The sequence below is a fragment of the Biomphalaria glabrata genome, chromosome 10 (genome assembly GCF_947242115.1).
Source record: "Biomphalaria glabrata chromosome 10, xgBioGlab47.1, whole genome shotgun sequence".
Lineage (NCBI taxonomy): Eukaryota > Metazoa > Mollusca > Gastropoda > Planorbidae > Biomphalaria > Biomphalaria glabrata.
Window position 1 is genome coordinate 21,006,145 of NC_074720.1, and position 23,163 is coordinate 21,029,307.

At 39.9% G+C, this 23,163-nt stretch overlaps 1 protein-coding gene across 3 annotated transcripts in view; it reads left to right on the forward strand.

Moving 5' to 3' along the window:
* The window catches only part of LOC106067868 (lactadherin-like), a 197,323-nt gene that overhangs the window by 17,533 nt on the left and 156,627 nt on the right, over positions 1-23,163 (forward strand). For all 3 annotated transcript variants that reach the window (XM_056044452.1, XM_056044453.1, XM_056044451.1), the window contains 2 exons: positions 14,247-14,508; positions 17,658-17,944. In XM_056044452.1, the coding sequence (XP_055900427.1) occupies positions 17,836-17,944 (109 nt within the window). In that variant the 5' untranslated portion in view covers positions 14,247-14,508; positions 17,658-17,835. The remainder of the gene's footprint in view (positions 1-14,246; positions 14,509-17,657; positions 17,945-23,163) is intronic.

The window sequence follows — 23,163 nt, forward strand, 5'->3', positions numbered from 1 at the left end:
ACCGTCATTCCAATAGCGGTCCAAATAGGGCGGTCTATAGAAGTGGAAAATGATGGCTGGAAAACTCAAAACCATACTCTCGCTAAGTTGACGGACAGAAAGTGAGTACGTGTCAACCCCAGGAATCACCCTCCTCCCCTGTTTTTTTTCACTTCCTGTGGTCGGTTTATATTTTTTTTTTCAAAATACGCCCCTTGTGACCGCCCCACACTGCACGCCCTCCCCCATCTCGGTTCTATGATAATGAGACTAAGCCGCGAGTGGTTCTGTTTGCTTAACCCCGAGTCCTCCCCCCCCTACCGCACACACATGTGGAGCTCCCTAGCCCGACACCTGACGACACAGTGAAGTGATGTGTGTGTGTCGGTGTGTGAGTGTGTGAGAGTGGTGGGGTAAAACTAAAAGATCAGACGAATAAATACAAAGTGAACTGCCCCTACGTTAAGTTGGTGTGTGAGTCCACAGTTACCAAAGTAGCCTCACCTAGCCTGACTACTTTGACTTTTCTGGTTTCCTGTTACACAGCTTAACGTGGAAGTCTAAGAGAGTGGTGAAATCAATCAACTTTTGGCTTCTACATTATCAGATATACCGACCAGAACATATAGGTAGAGACATTCAGAAACTTTCCAGTTATGTGGTATAAAAATAAGAAATGGATAATTGTTATTTCTCTTGATTATTGTTTGTTACTTCCATTACAGAAACTATAAATAGCTTTTTGGTGTATGCGGTGTACACAATGAAAGGGAGTATGGAATCCAAATTGAAAAGCACTTCCGTTTGTAGCTCAAAATGATGTCCAACCATCGGGGCGGTTAGTTCTGACGTGTACATCACATGACTTCCTCCGGTGGACCAATCAGATTTTGGTGCTTTTGAAATGATGTCATTGACTTAAAAAAAAAGAAATTTTAAAGCTGCTCCCACTGGTGGTTTTTTGAATATTTCGGTTTCAGTGGTTTGACCAGAAAGCAAACTCAGCCTGATCAACTCAAGCCGTGGAAACTATGCCAGTGAACAACAAATGTTTCTGGACTCATCAAAGCGTCTTGATGGAAATGAGAAGGTGGAGCTTATAGTCTACTTCCTGTTTGAACATGTTCCGACCTAATAATCTTCCAATCAATGTTTGTTTTTAGAATTATACGATGCTCCCAACGACGCACCCAGCTCTCCAACCAAATAGAAGCAATTTAGTGTATTTCCTGACCATATATTTGACCACGTCACAGTACACATGTCTGATAATTTTTGACCATATCATAGATAACATCATAGACCACATTTCTGACCATTTATTGGACCACATCACAGATAACATTTCTTGCCATATGATATATTTGACCATATTACCGATTACATAATAGACAAAATCTGTGAACATATCTGACCACATCACATCACACATCACATCTCTGACCATTTATTTGACCACATCTCAGACCACATCTCTGACCAATCAAATCCTTGTAGGTAGTAAAACTCTGTTCCGTCGAGGTGACAATATGACTTCAATCCCAGTAGCCCTCCTTCCTTTCCCAATAGTCCACCAGTACAATACATACATTCTATGTCGACTCATTGGGTGCTTAACTTTGGGGCTACCACGAAAAGAGAAAGGATTTGATCCCACTTCTTCAACATGCACTCTCAAAATGCCTCCAGGACATGTGTGCTTAAAGATGTGGAGATAGAAGAGAGCCCACTCAGGAAACAGATATATAGGCCAGTCACATTCTAGTCGCTTCCGTTAGAATCCCCGCCCACGGGAATGCTGGGACAGTGTTTAATGGTGTGGGCATCAAGAGGGGAGGGAAGAGAGGTTGATTAAAATTCCCATTAAACATAAAAAAAAAAAAAAGAAATATTTGAATACATTTTTTGTAGATTGTGATCTCACGGTTAAATGGGCAATAACTTTAAACTATCAATAGCGACAGCATGTCTCACGTGAACGTGTGCTATAAATAGAATTTCTAAAAGGCTTCTAGAAATAGAATAACTAATTGACTCCGAAATTTCAAAGAATTAAAATGATGTTCAGAACATGGTAACACAAGAAAAAGGCTCACACAAAAACACATTACTTTTGGATGAAATGAATGACTGCAGTTTCCATTCTAGATTATTCTCAAAGTCTAGAAAGAAGATGGGAGGTTGAGCTCGTCTGCTTGCAATGGTTGGGGGGTCGTTTTGTGGCAAGCATACAGCCACCAATAAGAGCTACGTCATTGAGGGATTCGTTGTGATTTATTGATTGAATTATTGAAAGAAAAGTGAAAATAAAAAAAAAAACACTTGCTAGAAATGTTTTTGTTCATATATTAAAAATGAAAAAAAGGTCAGGGACCTAGTCCTGTGAGAAAAAAAGGTCAGGGACCTAGTCGCTGTGAGGGAAAAAAAAGGTCAGGGACCTAGTCGCTGGGAGAAAAAAAAGGTCAGGGACCTAGTCGCTGTGAGGGAAAAAAAGGTCAGGGACCTAGTCCTGTGAGGAAAAAAAAGGTCAGGGACCTAGTCGCTGTGAGATTAAAAAAAAGGTCAGGGACCTAGTCGCTGTGAGAAAAAAAAAAGGTCAGGGACCTAGTCGCTGTGAGGAAAAAAAAGGTCAGGGACCTAGTCGCTGTGAGGAAAGAAAGGTCAGGGACCTAGTCGCTGTGAGGAAAAAAAACGTGAAAGAAGAAACCAGGAACTCATTTGAATGAGAGGTCACAGCCGTTTCGCTTGAATGAATCTAATCATTTGTTTCGCCAGATATTTATAGGTGATCACAAAGAAGTGACCTTTACATTACTTTATTTACATCTGCGCATTTAGCTGTCAAACACGGAAGTCTCTGGTTCCAGGCTCGCCTCGTTTAGAAACTCAACATGTGCCTACAGCTAGTTGTAATGAGAGAAAGTGAGAGAGCGCGCTCTAGGTCTGAGTTGTATCCAATGAACGAAAAGATGAAAGCAATCTTTGTGTATTCTGATTTTTTTTGTTTATATTAAAAGAATACATTTGTCATCATCATCCATTTTCATGGTATTAAAGGTCACAGGTCATGTGTGCTTTTTCGTTGTTATTTTATTAAAAATTATGCATTTCTATTAAAACTTATTTCAAAACAAATAAAGAAACATTTTTTTTCGTGATAGACTAATGGTATTTACTTTCCCACGCATCAAACCTCATAGTTTGTCCTTTCCCTGAACCCTATGTAAATATGACATACAATGTAACGGAAATGGACCAATTAAATTTTTCGTCCAATTTTGTCCCAGTGTGTGCACATTAACCTCCCCGTATGTAAAACCTTGGTTTAATTTCAGGAACAATTCATTCAGCTCAAGGAACAAAAGAAAGGTTGCGGACGTCACTCGAATAAGTGATGTCGCTCTATTGTAAGAGAATGTAGACATGGCTCAAACAGACGTGCTCAGAGTGCATCTTGTGCCAATCAGATGTAATGTACTTGAAGTAAAGAATGATACAAGTAAAACTAAGTCCTTTAATCCAGTTCAGCGTTGTACATTTCCAAATGTTTCTGTATTAATTCAGGCGTGTCATTTCTTATACAATATTATGTTGGACGCGGAGGAAGACACTGATGATGATGAAATATGTCTATCTCTTGATTTACTTGTTAAACTGTCATTTTATTTATGTTTAATTTAGTGCACCTATTCGTTTCCTTGTACTATGTAGCAATGAAACTCAATCAAGAACGATTAATATAACAATCTTTAGAGAGACCATACATGCTCATTAGTCTCCAGCGATCTGACTTCCTTGGTACTGTGGACTCTTGGTGTTACTTGTACAGGCTGCCAGAGTACTTCCTGATTGCACTGAAAGGTTGGATTCATATTAGATCTTTTACGTGAAACAATGACCTTTTGTTAAAATCTTATGTAAAGATGGCTTTTTGTTAAACTTCGATGTGGAGATGGCTTTTTGTTAAACTTCGATGTGGAGATGGCTTTTAGTTGATCCTGCTGTGTCTTGAATGGAAGTACACTTGGAGGTTTATCTAAAACAATCCCCACGGAGACCGGATCTTGTATTGCAACTCGCTTTCAAAAGTTACAGGAGGCTAAACAATCCCTGACTATTGAATTTTGAAAACCATAAATCTCAACGTATTGTTATTGTTTTGAAATTTTGCCTGAACTTTGTTGAAGTGATTCTTCCTCCTTTACACTGACTACTTCATTTATCAGATTCCTCCGCTACTTAGTCTCTCAGAACTCCGCCGTCTAGAAGTTCAACAAGTTCCTGGCATGAGATGCAAGGTCAACTGAACGTTTGGTGTAGAGAACATTGACTCTATCAAATACAAAGTTTTGTGTAGAGAACATTGACTCTATCAAATACAAAGTTTGGATGAGAGGTGTTAAAGAGAGCGAGGGGGAGGAGTTAGTGGGGTGAAGGGAGCGCGAAAGGTTTTGTTTACATGCTACGTGTGTTTACATTCCTGGTTCACTCTTGTCTGTCTGTACGTCGGCTCGTCTGATTGTCTGTGTCTGTCGTGCGCCATCGTGCTTGGAGGGAAGAAAGAATTGGGATGACACCTGTTGAGGTGGACAGGTCGCCGCGGTGCGCGCCAGGTGCCAAAGAGGTGTAGCGCCCGTAGGTGCACCACTGACATGTAATATGTAAACAACCGAACAGATAGTTACACATGTGATTTCCGTTGGCGTTATCTACTGACTATGACCTAGTTACCTGGCCCCTGTAATCAATCCATATTGAAAGGAAATCAGATGTTGCGGCCATTGCGCCAAATAGTGTGCGTGTTTTTTTTAAGCACGTGCTGCGTCCATTTAGTATGTCAGCAATCTTCCATGGGGTAACGCAATACTCTCAAGCGCCACTACAGTCACTGATAGTACCTCAAGCGCCACTTCGGTAACTTAAGTACCTTAAGCGCCACTACAGTACCAATACGTAACATGCAGTGACTTCGACAGAGTAATAGCTAAAAGTTTAAGACATCAAGCCGATTTTTTTTGACGGAACGTGATTGCGGATTCAGTCCAAACCATTTCATCCCTAAGAAACAGAAAGTAATAGTCTATGACAGTTTGGAAATTTAAGTCATGAGTTCTACTCCGTTTCTTATAAAAGTCATGTGATCTTGTCCATTTCCCAGCAAGTCATGTGATCTTGTCCATTTCCCAGGAATGTCATGTGATCTTCTCCATTTCTCAGGAATGTCATGTGATCTTCTCCATTTCCTATAAATGTCATGTTATCTTGTCCATTTCCCAGGAATGTCATGTGATCTTGTCCATTTCCTGTAAATGTCATGTGATCTTCTCCATTTCCTATAAATCTCATGTGATCTTGTCCATTTCCTATAAATGTCATGTGATCTTGTCCATTTCCCAGGAATGTCATGTGATCTTGTCCATTTCCCAGGAATGTCATGTGATCTTCTCCATTTCCCAGGAATGTCATTCTTGAGTGAAGTTTAAGGTTAAGGGTTAGGATTAAGGTTAGATTAGGGCTGTTAAGAACCATCACGTGACAAACCGTTGACTATCTGGTATTTCAATCTATGTTTTTTAAAACAATCCTATCAGTTTTTTCCCATCTGATACCGGGATGAAAGCCCTGACCTGAATTCCTTGAAGTTCAATTGGTTCAATCTATGAATACATCGATGGATAATTTCAACTCGTCAAAAAGACGTTCCCTTGTAAAACTCAATGGCTAGATTGAGAAACTTAGCTCAGTCTAGCAACAGCTCGTGGTGATTATCGAATGACCGTGAAGATCTTGGTTGAATTTCAGTTGTTTTTTTTTAAATATCGTCATTGTTTTACAGAAGTCAACAAAAAATGTTTTGTCCGTTGTAGGTCAGCTCTAGGGTCAGGAGCTGGGGCTAAGATTAAGGGATCTAATAATATTTGGACCTAACCAAGAAATAAGAAATCCAAAATGCTCTGAGAAGGGTTCAGATGAATTTCTTAATTCCTGCAGAAAAAAAAAAGCTAATCATAAAATAGAAAAAGAAAAACTAACACAACAAGTTTAAGTTTGATCTGTATGTCTTGGACAAAAGAAAAATAAAAGGTAAAAGTCAAAACAAAATACTCATATCGCCAACAGCTCCGGACTGGTCAATAGTAGATCCTAATGTGTCCTGCGGGCAGTGGAACAAAAAAATGAAACCCATTACCACATTCTTACCATAGTTTGTTCTCACCTTATTTTGTTCTTACCAGATTTATTACATGGTTGGATTTAAAGTCCTTATTTTAACAGTCACAATTTTTAAAAAATGACTTTCCCAAGTTTTAGGTATAGGGTGGTGGGGGTAGGGGAGCTGAAAGGAACTATTTCTTAGTCTAATCCCGTCACCAGGAATTAAGTCCTTTCTGTGAGACGTACAGTGTGTTGAAGTCTCCGTGATCTGGAGAGCTCCTCTGCTACGAAGGAAGACTCTAAGCCTCGCCCTGTGTGGGATCCAGAGAGTAATTGAGCGAGTAACACTTCCAATTAGAGCCCCTGACGAGGACCATTAACTGCCATTCTCCCGTTTGGGGCAAAGGGTGAAATGATCTCGCCACTAGAGCTAGTCAACCGGAACACTCTGCCTGTATCGTGTTGACGTTCTCCGTTACCATGCGCTCACTCACCCCCTCCTCCTCACCCTCCCTTCTCCGCCTCTCTCCCTCCATCCTGTTCCCTGTCTTCACTCCTGCTGCAGGTTGAATAAGTGAGTGTGAGATTTATTTGGTACCAACCACTGGCCTATGGAACGTCTTTAGGAAATGTGATCATTAGTTTTCCATGGCCAAGTGTAATTAAGTTTACTTTTATACCCGGGTTCGGTGTGGAATCAAACACTTTAAGAAAAAGAAAAATTATATCCTCCACTACATGGCCTGAAAGCTATAGATCTATTTTGAACTGAAGGAGGCCTGGTAGCTATAGATCTATTTTGAACTTATGGAGGCCTGATAGCTATAGATCTATTTTGAACTTATGGAGGCCTGAAAGCTATAGATCTATTTTGAACTGAAGGAGGCCTGGTAGCTATAGATCTATTTTGAACTTATGGAGGCCTGGTAGCTATAGATCTATTTTGAACTTATGGAGGCCTGGTAGCTATAGATCTATTTTGAACTTATGGAGGCCTGGTAGCTATAGATCTATTTTGAACTTATGGAGGCCTGAAAGCTATAGATCTATTTTGAACTTATGGAGGCCTGAAAGCTATAGATCTATTTTGAACTGAAGGAGGCCTGGTAGCTATAGATCTATTTTGAACTTATGGAGGCCTGAAAGCTATAGATCTATTTTGAACTTATGGAGGCCTGATAGCTATAGATCTATTTTGAACTGAAGGAGGCCTGAAAGCTATAGATCTATTTTGAACTTATGGAGGCCTGATAGCTATAGATCTATTTTGAACTGAAGGAGGCCTGAAAGCTATAGATCTATTTTGAACTTATGGAGGCCTGATAGCTATAGATCTATTTTGAACTTATGGAGGCCTGATAGCTATAGATCTATTTTGAACTTATGGAGGCCTGATAGCTATAGATCTATTTTGAACTTATGGAGGCCTGATAGCTATAGATCTATTTTGAACTTATGGAGGCCTGATAGCTATAGATCTATTTTGAACTTATGGAGGCCTGATAGCTATAGATCTATTTTGAACTTATGGAGGCCTGATAGCTATAGATCTATTTTGAACTTATGGAGGCCTGATAGCTATAGATCTATTTTGAACTTATGGAGGCCTGATAGCTATACATCTATTTTGAACTTATGGAGGCCTGATAGCTATAGATCTATTTTGAACTTATGGAGGCCTGATAGCTATAGATCTATTTTGAACTTATGGAGGCCTGATAGCTATACATCTATTTTGAACTTATGGAGGCCTGATAGCTATACATCTATTTTGAACTTATGGAGGCCTGATAACTATACATCTATTTTGAACTTATGGAGGCCTGATAGCTATAGATCTATTTTGAACTTATGGAGGCCTGGTAGCTATAGATCTATTTTGAAGTTATGGAGGCCTGATAGCTATAGATCTATTTTGAACTTATGGAGGCCTGATAGCTATACATCTATTTTGAACTTATGGAGGCCTGATAGCTATAGATCTATTTTGAACTTATGGAGGCCTGATAACTATACATCTATTTTGAACTTATGGAGGCCTGATAGCTATAGATCTATTTTGAACTTATGGAGGCCTGATAGCTATACATCTATTTTGAACTTATGGAGGCCTGATAGCTATAGATCTATTTTGAACTTATGGAGGCCTGATAGCTATAGATCTATTTTGAACTTATGGAGGCCTGGTAGCTATAGATCTATTTTGAACTTATGGAGGCCTGATAACTATACATCTATTTTGAACTTATGGAGGCCTGATAGCTATAGATCTATTTTGAACTTATGGAGGCCTGATAGCTATAGATCTATTTTGAACTTATGGAGGCCTGGTAGCTATAGATCTATTTTGAACTTATGGAGGCCTGGTAGCTATAGATCTATTTTGAACTTATGGAGGCCTGGTAGCTATAGATCTATTTTGAACTTATGTAGTCCGATAGCTGTACATCTATTTTGTTTCTTGTGCTCTACTGTCAAGTCATCCTAACCAGTTATTACAAGTGATCAGCCCTTTAAGTATGTCACGTTCTAATGTCCCCAGGGCGGAAATGTTTTATGGAGCAATTACTAAAAAGAGAACTACGTGGAGGGGGGATTTGAAGGTGGACGAAGTGGCGTCAGTTGGAGAGGCGCGGACTTACGATCTTTCACGAGTTAATCTCAACTAGTTCACAGATCAGAATACAAATCATAAACCAGTTGTTTTTGATCTCCAACGCCCTGTCAACAGCTGATCAAAAGTGAACCCCCCCCCTTTTTTTTGTCTCTTTATGTTTCCAAATGTGTGTGTGTGTAAATTTAAGATGGGTCGTTCTCGGAGATTCTTTGACGTATTTCTGTTGTCAAAGTGTTTGGCCAACACTTGATGTTTTGGCCAACATTTGATGTCTTGATATAATGTCAACTTTTAAAACGTAGCTTATGTAGTTTTATCTGATCTGCCGCTTAACTGAACACCGCAAAATCATAAAATAACCTAATATAGGCTACTTGTAACAAAGATGTTCCTATATTCGGACCAGCCAGTTATTAAGACAATATCGATTGATGCCGGATGTGGTCTGATTATCCAGAATCGATTCGGCTGTATATACATATACTATAACGTTACACACCTGTGCCTGTACATGTCATATCAAAGTATGGGCCGGTATCTTCTCTCTAGCTCTAGAATTAGAATCAGCTTCATTGTGTTGTGGACACTTGGGGAAAATGGAATGTTTGGAAATTAAAATAAACAAAATATTTCGTGTTTCTTTGGTTGAAGAGTGGTAGCTAAACTAGTTTACGAGGAAAACAAACCCGTAGTCAAACGTTTTCTGGTCGAAGAATTTCACTCATTTGTGCCAGAGTCTCTTCCCCTGGCAGTGCTGAATACATGCAACTCTGTTACCCGATAACCGGATTACAAGCGCTAGGTGTTTACAACAAGTAGTCTGTTTTGGCCAGCTCATGTTTGATCGATGCCCTGTTGAATGTTATGACGTTACCGAGAGACTGTTGGTCTCGTCTGCAATACCCAAAGTTAGAACTTGAGATGGCAGCATGGAGGAAGCTGTTATTCCAAGCCATTGGTTGATTTTCGACCCTTTTTTTGTTTTCTACCTTAAGTTTTATCATTGCAAAGCACTTTTGTTTTGAACAAAGGGGGAAAAAGGGGAGTTAATTAATGCCTTTCACCAGTTAATTCCCTTGGTCTACCCCTCCGCTTGCATATTTATCCACCTGCCAAACAACATAAGAGGAAATGAAGGAACTGGAAGGGAGGGGGGGGGGGTGTGCAAATACTGAATGGGGATCTATCAACCCCCCCCCCCTACAACCCCCACGCTCCTTGCTCTCTTCCGTAATTTATAAGCTTTCCGTTGTTCTGTTGGATTGCTTAGTTTGTCGGTCTGTCGGTGTGTTGGATTGCACCTAAGATAAACAGACCTTATGGTTTGGGTGACTTAAAGAAAGATGCTCTAGACTCGTGGAATTTTAGTGAACTACCAGGTACTAGCGTAGAGATTATATAGGTCAGTGTAAACATTTTTTTAAAAACAAAAGTTTTGTTATAGATTGACAACAGCCGCCCCCCCCCCCTTCCACCTTATTGAAAGATGTTATCGTTGACTTCTTTCAATCAGCAGGAGCGACGTAGTGAGTTTTTTTGTTTTCTGAACATCTATGCCATTCAACAGCTGTTCTAAACATGGTGACCCTATGGGAATCAATCTGCATTGGGAACTGAAGCCCAACTTGAGAAGACATTATACAACGTCTTTTTTAGGACGTAACTCTAAAGATGTTATTATTAAGACGTTACTCTAAAGACGTTACTACAAAGGAAGGCGTAACTCTAAAGACGTAACTCTAAAGACGTAACTCTAAAGACGTAACTCTAAAGACTTAACTCTAAAGACGTAACTCTAAAGACGTAACTCTAAAGACGTAACTCTAAAGACGTAACTCTAAAGACGTAACTCTAAAGACGTAACTCTAAAGACGTAACTCTAAAGACGTAACTCTAAAGACGTAACTCTAAAGTCGTAACTCTAAAGACGTAACTCTAAAGACTTAACTCTAAAGACGTAACTCTAAAGACGTAACTCTAAAGACGTAACTCTAAAGAAGGGTGTACTCTAACAGGAACGGAAGTGCTTGACGCTCATTCCATAAGTATGTTACAATGTTCTTGTCTCTAAAGGACACCTTTCTGGAACAGCTTTAGCGGCCAAGCTACAATGATGGTACATACCTAGTTGTTTTTTTTTATTTTGAGAACTTTTTTGGTATACAGGACCGGAGTGGTGTCGGATTTTAGTAAACGTCGGACTACCAAAAGATTAGCCACAAACGTGAAGAGAATTACATTTATGATGTACAGTAGTCAACCATTCTCTTAGACTTTTAATGGTATAAAATAAACCAAAGACGAAAAGGAAAAAAAAATATTGATCTAAAAAAAGGCAAAAAACCTTCTTCAATTTGGGGAAATATTCAGTGGAATTGACTAAATGTTCTATTCTCTCCCTATTTTACAACATTTTATAAACGGTAGGTCGCCTGATGCCCTAAATCAAAGAAATTCACTAAGAGTTTCACCTTGCTCATACTCTCCATTTCCCACTTTTCAGGAAGAGATGTTTTAGGTTAGACCTTTGCCAGTTCGCCATGCCTACAAGACGAAACAAATAACACAACAAACAAACAAACAAACAAACAAACAAACAAACAAACAAACAAACAAACTACATGACTAAACCTTCTCTTAGTGTCTCACAGAAAGACAAAACTACATGACTAAACCTTCTCTTAGTGTCTCACAGAAAGACAAAACTACATGACTAAACCTTCTCTTAGTGTCTCACAGAAAGACAAAACTACATGACTAAACCTTCTCTTAGTGTCTCACAGAAAGACAAAACCTATCACCCCTTCACACAGCAAGATGTACATAAAATTGGCGAGATTGACGTATCAAAACATGCAAGTGAAGCCTAAGCACACATTGTCGGCGTCGCGTCGGATTTACTGAATGTGTCGGACTATCAAGAGTCCACTTTTTCCCACAAAGATTATATGAAATTACTGTCTGTTTATCTGGTACAAATTCTGAACATGTAATTTCTCCCACTTCCCATTCTCGGATCAAATTATAACGTTGAACAATTATTTATTGTTTTAAACAAAACATTAATCCATTAAAAAATTAACCAATTAATTAATTAAATAGTGGCTATTAATTAATTTTATTTGATAAAGAAAAAGGGAAATACATCTTACAGTATTGATATATGAGACTGTAAATGTTTAGTTATTCCCCTTAAATAAGCCTCTTTTTTAAAAGTATTTTTACAAAATATTTTGCTTGTTTTTTAATTTGATTTATTTGGCTAATAGAAAAGATGCACGTGGGAAGTTGCAAGGGGGATTGAAATTCTATAGAAGTGGGTGTCACAGAAAAATACACACACACACACACACATAAATACATACATACACATATATATAATTCGACGATCTCTCTAATTGAAACAACTTGTCTAACAAGCACCCGATAATTGATTTATTGGTTGTCTTAATCCTAGGGGGTCTAATCTTTGACTAAATAACAAATTGGCTAGCTTTGGTCAGCTACATGGGCTAGCTATTCGTCAGCTATTGGATAGCTATTTTTCAACCATGGACCAGCTTTGGCCAGCCAGGGCCGGTCCTAGCAATTGCGGGGCCCTATGCGAAACGGATTGCGCGGGGCCTAGTCTGGTTAGGGATAAGGATAATAAGTGAAAATAAAGGTTTTTATAAGAAAATAAATTCGTCTTTGCATTTTATTAATTCTTAACTAAATACAAAATAAAAATCAAATTAACTTTACGAGCCTTGCGTGTAGCGAAGTCATACAGTAGATCATCAAAATTCTGTTTCCTACATAGATCACGCTCAATAACATGAATTGACATTGTTCAATCTCTCGTCGTGAATTGTTGACCTTAAAAGTAATTTTTGATTAGTCTGAGGCGCGAGAAGCTTCTTTCACTAGTTACCACAGTAACGAATATTGTTAAACAAATTCTGAGTGAAACAAAGTAGTTTGGGAAAGCAGTGTTTCTTTCATTAGTGGACACATAGGATAAAATATCTACCGGGGTTTCCGTGGTATTTGGTAGAATATTCCTTAAAGATTCCATTTTAACTGCTAATTCTCGCCCTCCTATATCTGCCTACTGGTATTTTGATGACGTCAATGCTTGGTCAAGGCTCCCTGCAAATTTTCTTTTGTCATCAAGATGAAGGCTCTTGAAGCTGACAAGAATCTCAAATAGATTGTGGTTTCATTTCAGCTGTTCAAATCTCAGCTGCAAGGATTGATTTGCAGTGTCCAAAATTCTGTTGAAGCAATTTATCCTGTAGTCATCTTCAGCATTTCCAAGTGTGAAGTTTTCCACAGATATATCATACTGCCTTTTCCGTTGACGTTTGGCTGGAAAGATTGCAACAACATCCATGTTTTCAGCCAACTCCTTTGCTGTCACAAGAATCTGAACAAACCCATCAACTCTCATTTTCTTTAGCCAAGTCATCAAATTGTTGTACGAGTCCATTGCAGTGCTCAGATCTACTGTTTCACCTTGCAGTTCTTGACTCACAAAACTGACTTGGAAGAGCACGTCGTACCATAACACAAGTGATTCTAAGAATTTGTACTGCTTCAATGTTTCATACAGTGTTTCTGATTCACTTTTAATTATCACATCATTAGTCTCTTCAGCTAATTTATCGAGTGCATCTCACATTTCAGGCAATTGATAACGAAGTGCTTTGACACTTTCTAGTCTACACTCCCACCTAGTTTAGCACAGAGGTTTTATAGACAGATTGGAAAAATGCTTTCTGAATAATGACAAATCTCTTTGTAGATGCTGAAAAGATCGTGTACACTCGTTGTATAGTTTTCAAAAAGGTTAACTCATCAGGTCAAGTTTTGACCATGTCTGCTAGAACCAGGTTGTAATTGGGACACGCACATGAAGTAACGAATGCTCTGTTGATAATATTTAAAAGCCGGTTTTGAATTGACGCCTTTCCAATTTGCACCATTATCATAACCTTGTTCATGAATATTTTCAACATTTAATTCAAGCTTTTCCGGCTCATTCACTAGTACGTCGCATAAATTCTGTCCAGTTGTACTTTCCACAGGAAGAAACTTAATCAAACGTATTTAAATCTGATAGAAGACAATGCTCTCTATTTTCTTGTGTTTTTCACATTGAGTGACACACCGAAATAACAATTTTATCTATTTTGCAAAAGATTTTAATCATTTCAGGAGATTTCCACGACTTTTCCGTTTTTTTGTTTTGTTTTTTTTTTCATCATTATGCAATTACACATATAATTAGCGCGGGGCCTTTGAAAGCGTGGGGCCCACTGCGGCCGCATAGGTTGCAGTGGCTTAAGACCGGCCCTGTGGCCAGCTATATATCCAAGCTAGCTATTGGTCATCTATGGTATAGCTATGACTAGCTATGATGTATTTAAAATCAAACTTTTTGTATCAGCACATTAGGTCACAATGTACCTATTCCAATGATTGATTATCTTCTCTTGTTTCTTTCGATCAGGTTATCTCCCTTGCCTCTTTGTGCTATTGATCCCATGCATCAAGGCCACTCACGCCTATGTCTTCACGCTCTGCACTGGCGCCTCCCAGACAGAGGCAATGTATGACATCACTTCCGGACTGATTCCCGAAAGGTGTAGATCGAGTAAACGAGCATGGAAGTTGATGGGCCGCTAGGCTCCACCCTATTGTCCTGAGCAGTTTCTACACATTGTCTCTTTTTGTCACTCAAGAAATTAAAACATTCGCTCAGGAATATTCAGGTATGTATTTCCTTTGATTGATTTCCAATGTTTAAAGTGATCATCCTTGTGCAAATAGGGAAACGTAAAAAAAATGATTGTTGACCTGTCCACTGCCAATGTCAAATGACCGGTCCTTTTCAAATATTTTAAATGTCCAATGTCAGGTAAAATATTATAACTGGCGTCCAATTTTTTGACAAATAAGTAAATTGGTTTAGTCCTAGGAATTCCCACGACTCGAACTTACATCATTTTAAAAAAACAAGCAAGCTGGGGTGGGGGTGGTGGTAGGGATCAAGCGTATTGGAGAGAGCAACTGTCCACTTCACTTCTGTCCACTTCACTTCTGTCCACTTCTAGTTTTTTTCTATAGTTTGAGCACATTAGGTGCTATTTGAAGTTGGTCACTTAGCATATGACATCTGATACTTGAATTCCATTGAGCGTTTATTGACGACATCTCGATAGTGAGTGTGTGTGTGTGTTGGTAGGGGAGATTAGATGTAATACGCTGGCCTAGACTGTTGCTAAACCCATAGAGAATTCATCCTATAGTTTGACTTCATTCCCTTTGTTTGTTATTCATTAATACTACTAAACACCACCAGACCAGTGTGCATGCTACTAAACACCACCAGACCAGTGTGCATGCTACTAAACACCACCAGACCAGTGTGCATGCTACTAAACACCACCAGACCAGTGTGCATGCTACTAAACACCACCAGACCAGTGTGCATGCTACTAAACACCATCAGACCAGTGTGCATGCTACTAAACACCACCAGACCAGTGTGCATGCTACTAAACACCATCAGACCAGTGTGCATGCTACTAAACACCACCAGACCAGTGTGCATGCTACTAAACACCACCAGACCAGTGTGCATGCTACTAAACACCACCAGACCAGTGTGCATGCTACTAAACACCATCAGACCAGTGTGCATGCTACTAAACACCACCAGACCAGTGTGCATGCTACTAAACACCATCAGACCAGTGTGCATGCTACTAAACACCACCAGACCAGTGTGCATGCTACTAAACACCATCAGACCAGTGTGCATGCTACTAAACACCACCAGACCAGTGTGCATGCTACTAAACACCACCAGACCAGTGTGCATGCTACTAAACACCACCAGACCAGTGTGCATGCTACTAAACACCATCAGACCAGTGTGCATGCTACTAAACACCACCAGACCAGTGTGCATGCTACTAAACACCATCAGACCAGTGTGCATGCTACTAAACACCACCAGACCAGTGTGCATGCTACTAAACACCACCAGACCAGTGTGCATGCTACTAAACACCACCAGACTAGTGTGCATGCTACTAAACACCATCAGACCAGTGTGCATTTTTTGTTTCTTTTACCAGCAAAAAATAAATAATGACTAAGAAATAAAAGTATAATTTGACACTTATTATAAGACATCACCCAGTGATGATATGGTTCTTGTATACGTCATGACGTGTCGAAATAATGATTGGCTTTGCATTTCATCATACTGCCCAAGACAGAAGACCTGAGAGTTCCACAATCAATTGACCTTTTTTTTTCTCCAGTGTGAAGGGGGTAAAGAACAGGCACACACACACACACCCACACACACACATAAATGCTGACTTGGTTCTTAATACTGTCTGAGCAGCAGTTGAATAACTTCGATCTGGCATTGATCTCATACCCTACTGTTCCTGGCAGTCCCCAGAGTGTTGGAAGTGTCTTAGCTTTAATTAAGGACTCCAAACGGACAGTAAATCATTTCTTGCCAGACTTGACAAATAATGTCATCGCTTTCGTTTTCAGGATGGTCCTCACTCTCTCGTCATTTGGTGTTCGTGTGGACACTGAAAACAAAAGTATCCAGTCTGTCTCGTGCAATGTGGCCAAACGGTCAATGGCTTAAAGGCTCTACAACTAGCCCTCTGTTAGTAGCATACTGTCAGCTGTATTGAGTGTCAGGAAAGAAACAAAGATTTGTTAGAGTGTCCGCCCTTTCGCCATAGCTTGCGATGATTTTAATATTCTAAACATCGACATCAACAGTGAAAACAATGTGAATGAGATTAAGTTACTCTTTGTCTAGTATCCATAAAGTTACTCTTTGTCTAGTATCCAGAAAGTTACTCTTTGTCTAGTATCCATAAAGTTACTCTTTGTCAATTATTAGCCATAAAGTTACTCTTTGTCAATTATTAGCCATAAAGTTACTCTTTGTCAATTATTAGCCATAAAGTTACTCTTTGTCTAGTATCCATAAAGTTACTCTTTGTCTAGTATCCATAAAGTTACTCTTTGTCTAGTATCCATAAAGTTACTCTTTGTCTAGTATCCATAAAGTTACTCTTTGTCTAGTATCCATAAAGTTACTCTTTGTCTAGTATCCATAAAGTTACTCTTTGTCTAGTATCCATAAAGTTACTCTTTGTCTAGTATCCATGACGAAGGCCGAACAAAATATCGAGTAGTAGTTTTTCTATCGCAATAGCGAAATTCTACTCCATAGAATAACTTTCATTCATTGGCATCACACGATAATCTTAGTACTTAGTAACTCACCTAGTACTTAGTAACTCACTGAGTACTTAGTAACTCACTTAGTACTTAGTAACTCACTTAGTACTTAGTAGTTCCCTAAGTACTTAGTAATTCACCTAGTACTTAACTCACTTGGTACTTAGCTATAGTAGTTTGAATGAAACGATAAAAAAAAAAAAATCATTTCCTATGTTTCTACCAGAAATGTGTCAGGAAAGTGGATAGAGAGGATGAAGGGAGAAGAAAGGGAACTATTTGTTGTCCAATTCTTGTCTCTACACCAACGAGTCCGAGCAGCTGCTTGTTCAGTAAACGTCAAGAGACTCTCCAGACTTTGTTTTATTAATAACAAGTTTGTCCCTTACGGAGCCAACTATCGTCTAGTCGGAGGCGCCAAATCTGGGTCTCTAACTCGTTCACGATTACATATACAATTATAAGAATATCTCATCCTAAGCTAATCAACCTAATTCATATAAGTCTGCGAGACTTTATTTCCGTCCTATGTGTGGGTTACCGGCCATTGTTTCACTTGTGACTGACATACCGTGATCTAATGGTTCAATACGTTAGTAGTGATTTATACAAAATGTTTCTTTCCTTTGTTTTTTAGCCCATTGAAGTGTTGAGGCCAAGGAATCACAGAGTCACAGGCCAAGGAATCACAGAGTCACAGGCCAAGGAATCACAGAGTCACAGGCCAAGGAATCACAGAGTCACAGGCCAAGGAATCACAGAGTCTCTGTACAACTTTGTTTGCTCCCTTACTGGAGCTGCTAGTGAGATTTCCTATGTTTACAAATAGACTTTCACCTTCTGAAGAAAAGATGGCCAACTGGATCAAAGGATTACTGGTGTTATTAACAATCTTGTTGACCACAGGACGCTGCCGGGCCAGTGGTAAGTCCTAGTGTTTCCGTTTATGTATCAGTGTGTGGTGCCAGTAGGTCTTTCTAAAGCTAGTATGTCACTGTGCAATAGTGTGAGCCTACTTCCGTCAAACTGTCATGTCGCTTTCTAGTGCTGTCTGGGTGAGACTGCAATGTCACTTTACTGTACTGTAATCTCCTGTCTGGGTGGTACTGTCATGTCAGTCACTGTACTGTAATCTTGTCTTGGTGGTACTGTCATGTCATTGTACTGTACTGTAATCCTGTCTGGGTGGTACTGTCATATCACTGTACTGTAATCCTGTCTGGGTGGTACCATCATGTCAGTCACTGTACTGTAACCTGTCTGGGTGGTACTGTCATGTCACTGTACTGTAATCCTGTCTGAGTGATACTGTGCTATGTAATTACTTTGTGGATGTTTTGTTTTGTTCATGGATTTGCTAATGACAACTCAGTTCCTTTCTGTATTGTTGAGAATTTGTGTTGACAATGTCACGCCAGGTTTATTTGTGTTGACAATAATGTCACGCCAGGTTTATTTGTGGACATTGCCACGCCAGGTTTATTTGTGTTGACAATAATGTCACGCCAGGTTTATTTGTGGACATTGCCACGCCAGGTTTATTTGTGTTGACAATAATGCCACGCCAGGTATTTTTGTGGACATTGCCACGCCAGGTATTTGTGTTGACAATGTCACATTGCCACGCCAGGTATTTGTGTTGACAATGTCACGCCACGTATTTGTGTTGACAATATCACATTGCCACGCCAGGTATTTGTGTTGACAATGTCATATTGCCACGCCAGGTATTTGTGTTGACATTGTCACGCCACGTATTTGTGTTGACAATGTCACATTGCTACGCCAGGTATTTGTGTTGAGTATGTCACATTGCCACGCCAGGTATTTGTGTTGACAATGTCACGCCAAGTATTTGTGTTGGCAATGTCATATTGCCACGCCAGGTATTTGTGTTGACAATGTCGCATTGCCACGCCACGTATTTGTGTTGACAATGTCACATTGCCACACCAGGTATTTGTGTTGACAATGTCATATTGCCACGCCAGGTATTTGTGTTGACAATGTCACGCCACGTATTTGTGTTGACAATGTCACATTGCCACGCCAGGTATTTGTGTTGACAATGTCACATTGCCACGCCACGTATTTGTGTTGACAATGCCATATTGCCACGCCAGGTATTTGTGTTGACAATGTCACGCCTCGTATTTGTGTTGACAATGTCACATTGCCACGCCACGTATTTGTGTTGACTGGTCAAGTCGATGGATTGTTCTTTGCCATGTAAAGTGTATATACAGCGTCATATCAGATGTTGATTGTGTGTTACTTCTGATGTTTTACTGTTCCATTTGTCTTGCTTATGCCATCTCACCTAAGACAACAAAATAGATTCTTCTTTTTTTTTCCTTTTGGATGTTGCCCTAACCCTAACCATCCTAACTTCAGTATACACACCTCATTAGATTGTACACACCTCACAAGATTGTACACACCTCACTAGATTGTACACATCTCACTAGATTGTACATATCTCACTAGATTGTACACATCTAATTAGATTCTACACCTAGCTAGAGTGTACTTACCTAATTAGATTGTACACACTTCACTAGATTGTATTCCTGGGTCGCTTTAGACCGATGGCTCCAAATTGGGTCCCGAGCCTGGCAGGCTCCCCAAGTTACGTTTAGCGTATCATTATCTCAGGTTCTGGATCTGGTCACAGACTTCAAGCTGTTTCCTAGGCATGTGGGATACTATCTAATTAATAGTAATTGTTGTCAAAAACAAAATAGAAGAAGGACCTCGCAAGCATCAATTAAATTGGTCCCCGTAATGGACCTCATTCACCAATCGTAAACAAACAATATTTAGTCACGTGATCATAGTGATAAAACAACGAAAGTAACTGTCACGTGACAGCCACTGTGTATTAAAAATTAGATCGTAATTTGTATAGAAGAGATAGAGAACCACGTGGCAAAATGTTGTTTGTTTACGATTGGTGAATGAGGTCCATTGGTGTGTGTGCGCCTGTGCGTGCGTGTGTGTGTGTTTACGTTGACGCTGCTCTGACTGAATTGACAGTACAAGATTAAGCAACAAGAACTTGAAAAATGCACATTAAAAAAAAAAAAGGTATTTAGGCCATAGTGTGCTCGACATCCTGTCTGTTGGCGACACACTCACCCACGTACGTTTGTTTGTCTGTTTATTTGTCTGTGCCTTTTTCTTTCATCACGGACTTACATTTTTATGTGTTTGTCTATTTCTGCTTTCCTTTTATGTCATGTCGACCCTGGCTTCAATTGTAGACCCTGGCCTGAGAGTCACAGCATGCAGTCAGCTTGTAGTTGGCTTTCAAAGTTAGCACAACACACAATTTTGTTGATCCGATGTTGACAAATATAGATTTGTGCCAGATATTTTTGAGATAAACATTTTTGTTTGCATGTTTGAAAAAAAAAGACACATCTTAAAAGTCTTTCAAAGTATTTTTTAAAAACTTACTTTGTACTTTGAAATGTGAGTGATTTCGTCCTAGCGCTTGCAAGTCCCCCCCCCCCTCCTCGTGCTCTAACTATAAGAGGAACCAGAGACATTACGTTGACTGAACAGTTGATTGCGCCAAGGTTAAGGTTAAAGTTATAGGTTAGGGTGAGAGTTAAGGATTTAGTCTACGTTAGAGGTAAGATTTATACGCTTGAAAACCAATATATGTACTATGAAATGCACATTTCGCTGGCAGCATGTAGACAAGTCACAAAGAAGTCCAGGAGATATAGGTCAATGTCTGGTTCTACCCTTGCTGTTTAGCCTTGAACTTTATTGACCTACGTCTCAAGTATATCATTTTTTTTTTCTCACTTGGTTTGAGGTCGAAAACATTTCTCTTAGACTCTTGGAGTTGCCTGATCCCAAAAATTCCGCTCGTTTTTTAAACCCAAATTAAAAAAAAATCATTTCTAGAACAAATTTTTGCGTTTTGTGTCTTGTCAAGATGTATCTAGGTCTAGGACTTTCCGCTCGTACTCCGTAAAAAGACAACTGAAGCTTAAATGTCCCACCTCTTCTCTCAAGACTGCCATCCCCTCCGCCGCCAGGGCGCTCCACCTCCTCAATCTCAGCTAGTTTTTTTTTTTTAAAGTAAATTCTAAAAGTTGGGTAGATCGACCAAGTTTGTTTACATCTATTCAAGGAGATCATGTGACGCCACTGAGCGGAGGGTGGGGACAGACTTGACGTACAAGAGCAGATAATGAGTAGCCTCGACCCGCACTTCTAGTCGGCATGAGAGGGGGAAAGTTATCTCCCATGTATGTGCAGCGACGTGTTAGGGAGAACAATACAACCCATTACGTACGGGGATTTTCACTAGTATTGACATTCACTGCGGAATATCTCCTGTTCCACTATAGGTCCTCCTCCCACCCAGCCCCATCTCTTCACACTAAAGACTTCTTGGGTGCACCCGAAATGAGAGTTAACAACGTGGGTGTGGGGTTAATCTCTTTGCACGGATTAGTTCAACCACAGTTTGAGAATCGTCCTCCAACATTCCGTCTGTTCTAGTTTCATAGAAAATATTGACACGACTAGTTGTGCAAGCTGCTTGTCAACTCCTATTTTTTTATGTAGGTGTGTGTGTTGTGGAATTTTCGCGGCTTTTAATTCAGACGTTTGGGTAACATGAGCGCCAGGGACGACACCCCAACAGCGACACCCCAACAGCGCTAGCGTGACGCTGCATTGTGGAGATAGATGCATCGCCGCTATCTTGTCACTCGTGACGCCACCGCGTCAGGTTTAAGGGGAGCTTCAGAAGCGAATCCTCACTGAGGCTCTGGACTGACGTAGAGGTTTAGCAGTCAGAACCATTGGGGAACTTTTAAAACAAACAGAAGTTTTAGATCAAGTCGGGAGGGTTAAGAATAATATTTAGACTACCACATTTTTTTCTTTACAGCTTAATGTTTCTGGAGGCGGTCAATAATCCCCTTTCCCTCCTCTGAATTCATGGACTGACGCCTCTGGAAGATGTTCAGCCAGGCGAATAGATGCTTTGATAAGTGAAGTGGAATTTTTATGGGGAAGAACATTTTTCTTTTTGTTAGCAGGAATTTTTATTTCATTCGTGCTGGTTTGAATTGTCTGGCTGGACTGGCTTAATGGTCGCCTGCTGACATAGTGCTGGATCACTTAACACAGTGGCGGCTTACTTACTCAGTGGCGGCTTACTTACTCAGTGGTGGCTTACTTACTCAGTGGCGGCTTGATGAATATTTAAAACACACTTAATCTAAGATCAAGTTGGGAGAGAGATATACAACTGAGCGGACCTTTGTAATCTTTGTTCCATCTAGTAGTCCATTGTATTTATCTTCTTCAGTTGACGGAGTCGAATAGGGAAGAGAAATGAGTCAATCGATCTATAAATCAATCAATTCAACGTTCCATATTTCATCCAATAATTACAACGATCAAGCCATTTAGAAATCAAAGCCACATATTTACTTATTCAAAGGACCCATCCATCCACCTATCAAACAGCTAATCCATCAATCAAACAGCTAATCCACCAATCAAAGAGCCAATCAAACTGATCCACCAATCAAACAACCAATCAAAATGATCTACTAATCAGTGATCACGGTGCAGAAAATACGGGCTTGGGAACTCAAAGTTACAGTCACGTGATCACGTATTGAGACGTGACTGTGTGCGACAATGTGTGTATAGATTTAGGTGTGCGCGTGAGTACGGCAGGGCATTGTCTCGCGAACCGATTTCCCATTATTTTTAATTTCACTCTTACCAGTTAGACTGTTGTCGCTTATGCCAGTGTCAAGATCCCCTACGATTAATGTGTTTGTGATTGCGTCTGTGTGTGTGTGCCTATTTATACATACCTAAACACAAAACTCTCTAGTATTGATGAACCAAAAGTTGCCCAATCCAAACCAGAACTATTTCTCTCTCGGCCAGGTGTACGGGCACATCGCAGTTGAATGTATGACGTCACAATGGTGACGGGCGCGGAGTCAATAGTGGAGCGTAGCGCTCAGGGAGTTGGTGGTGAAATGCTGCCCGCATTTTTCTAATGTTCTTTTTTTCTTCAAATAAAACAGTCGACCGTTGGTGACAAACTGACTGGGTGGGACCTAGATCTACACCTGTGTAACTGTTGATGTGAC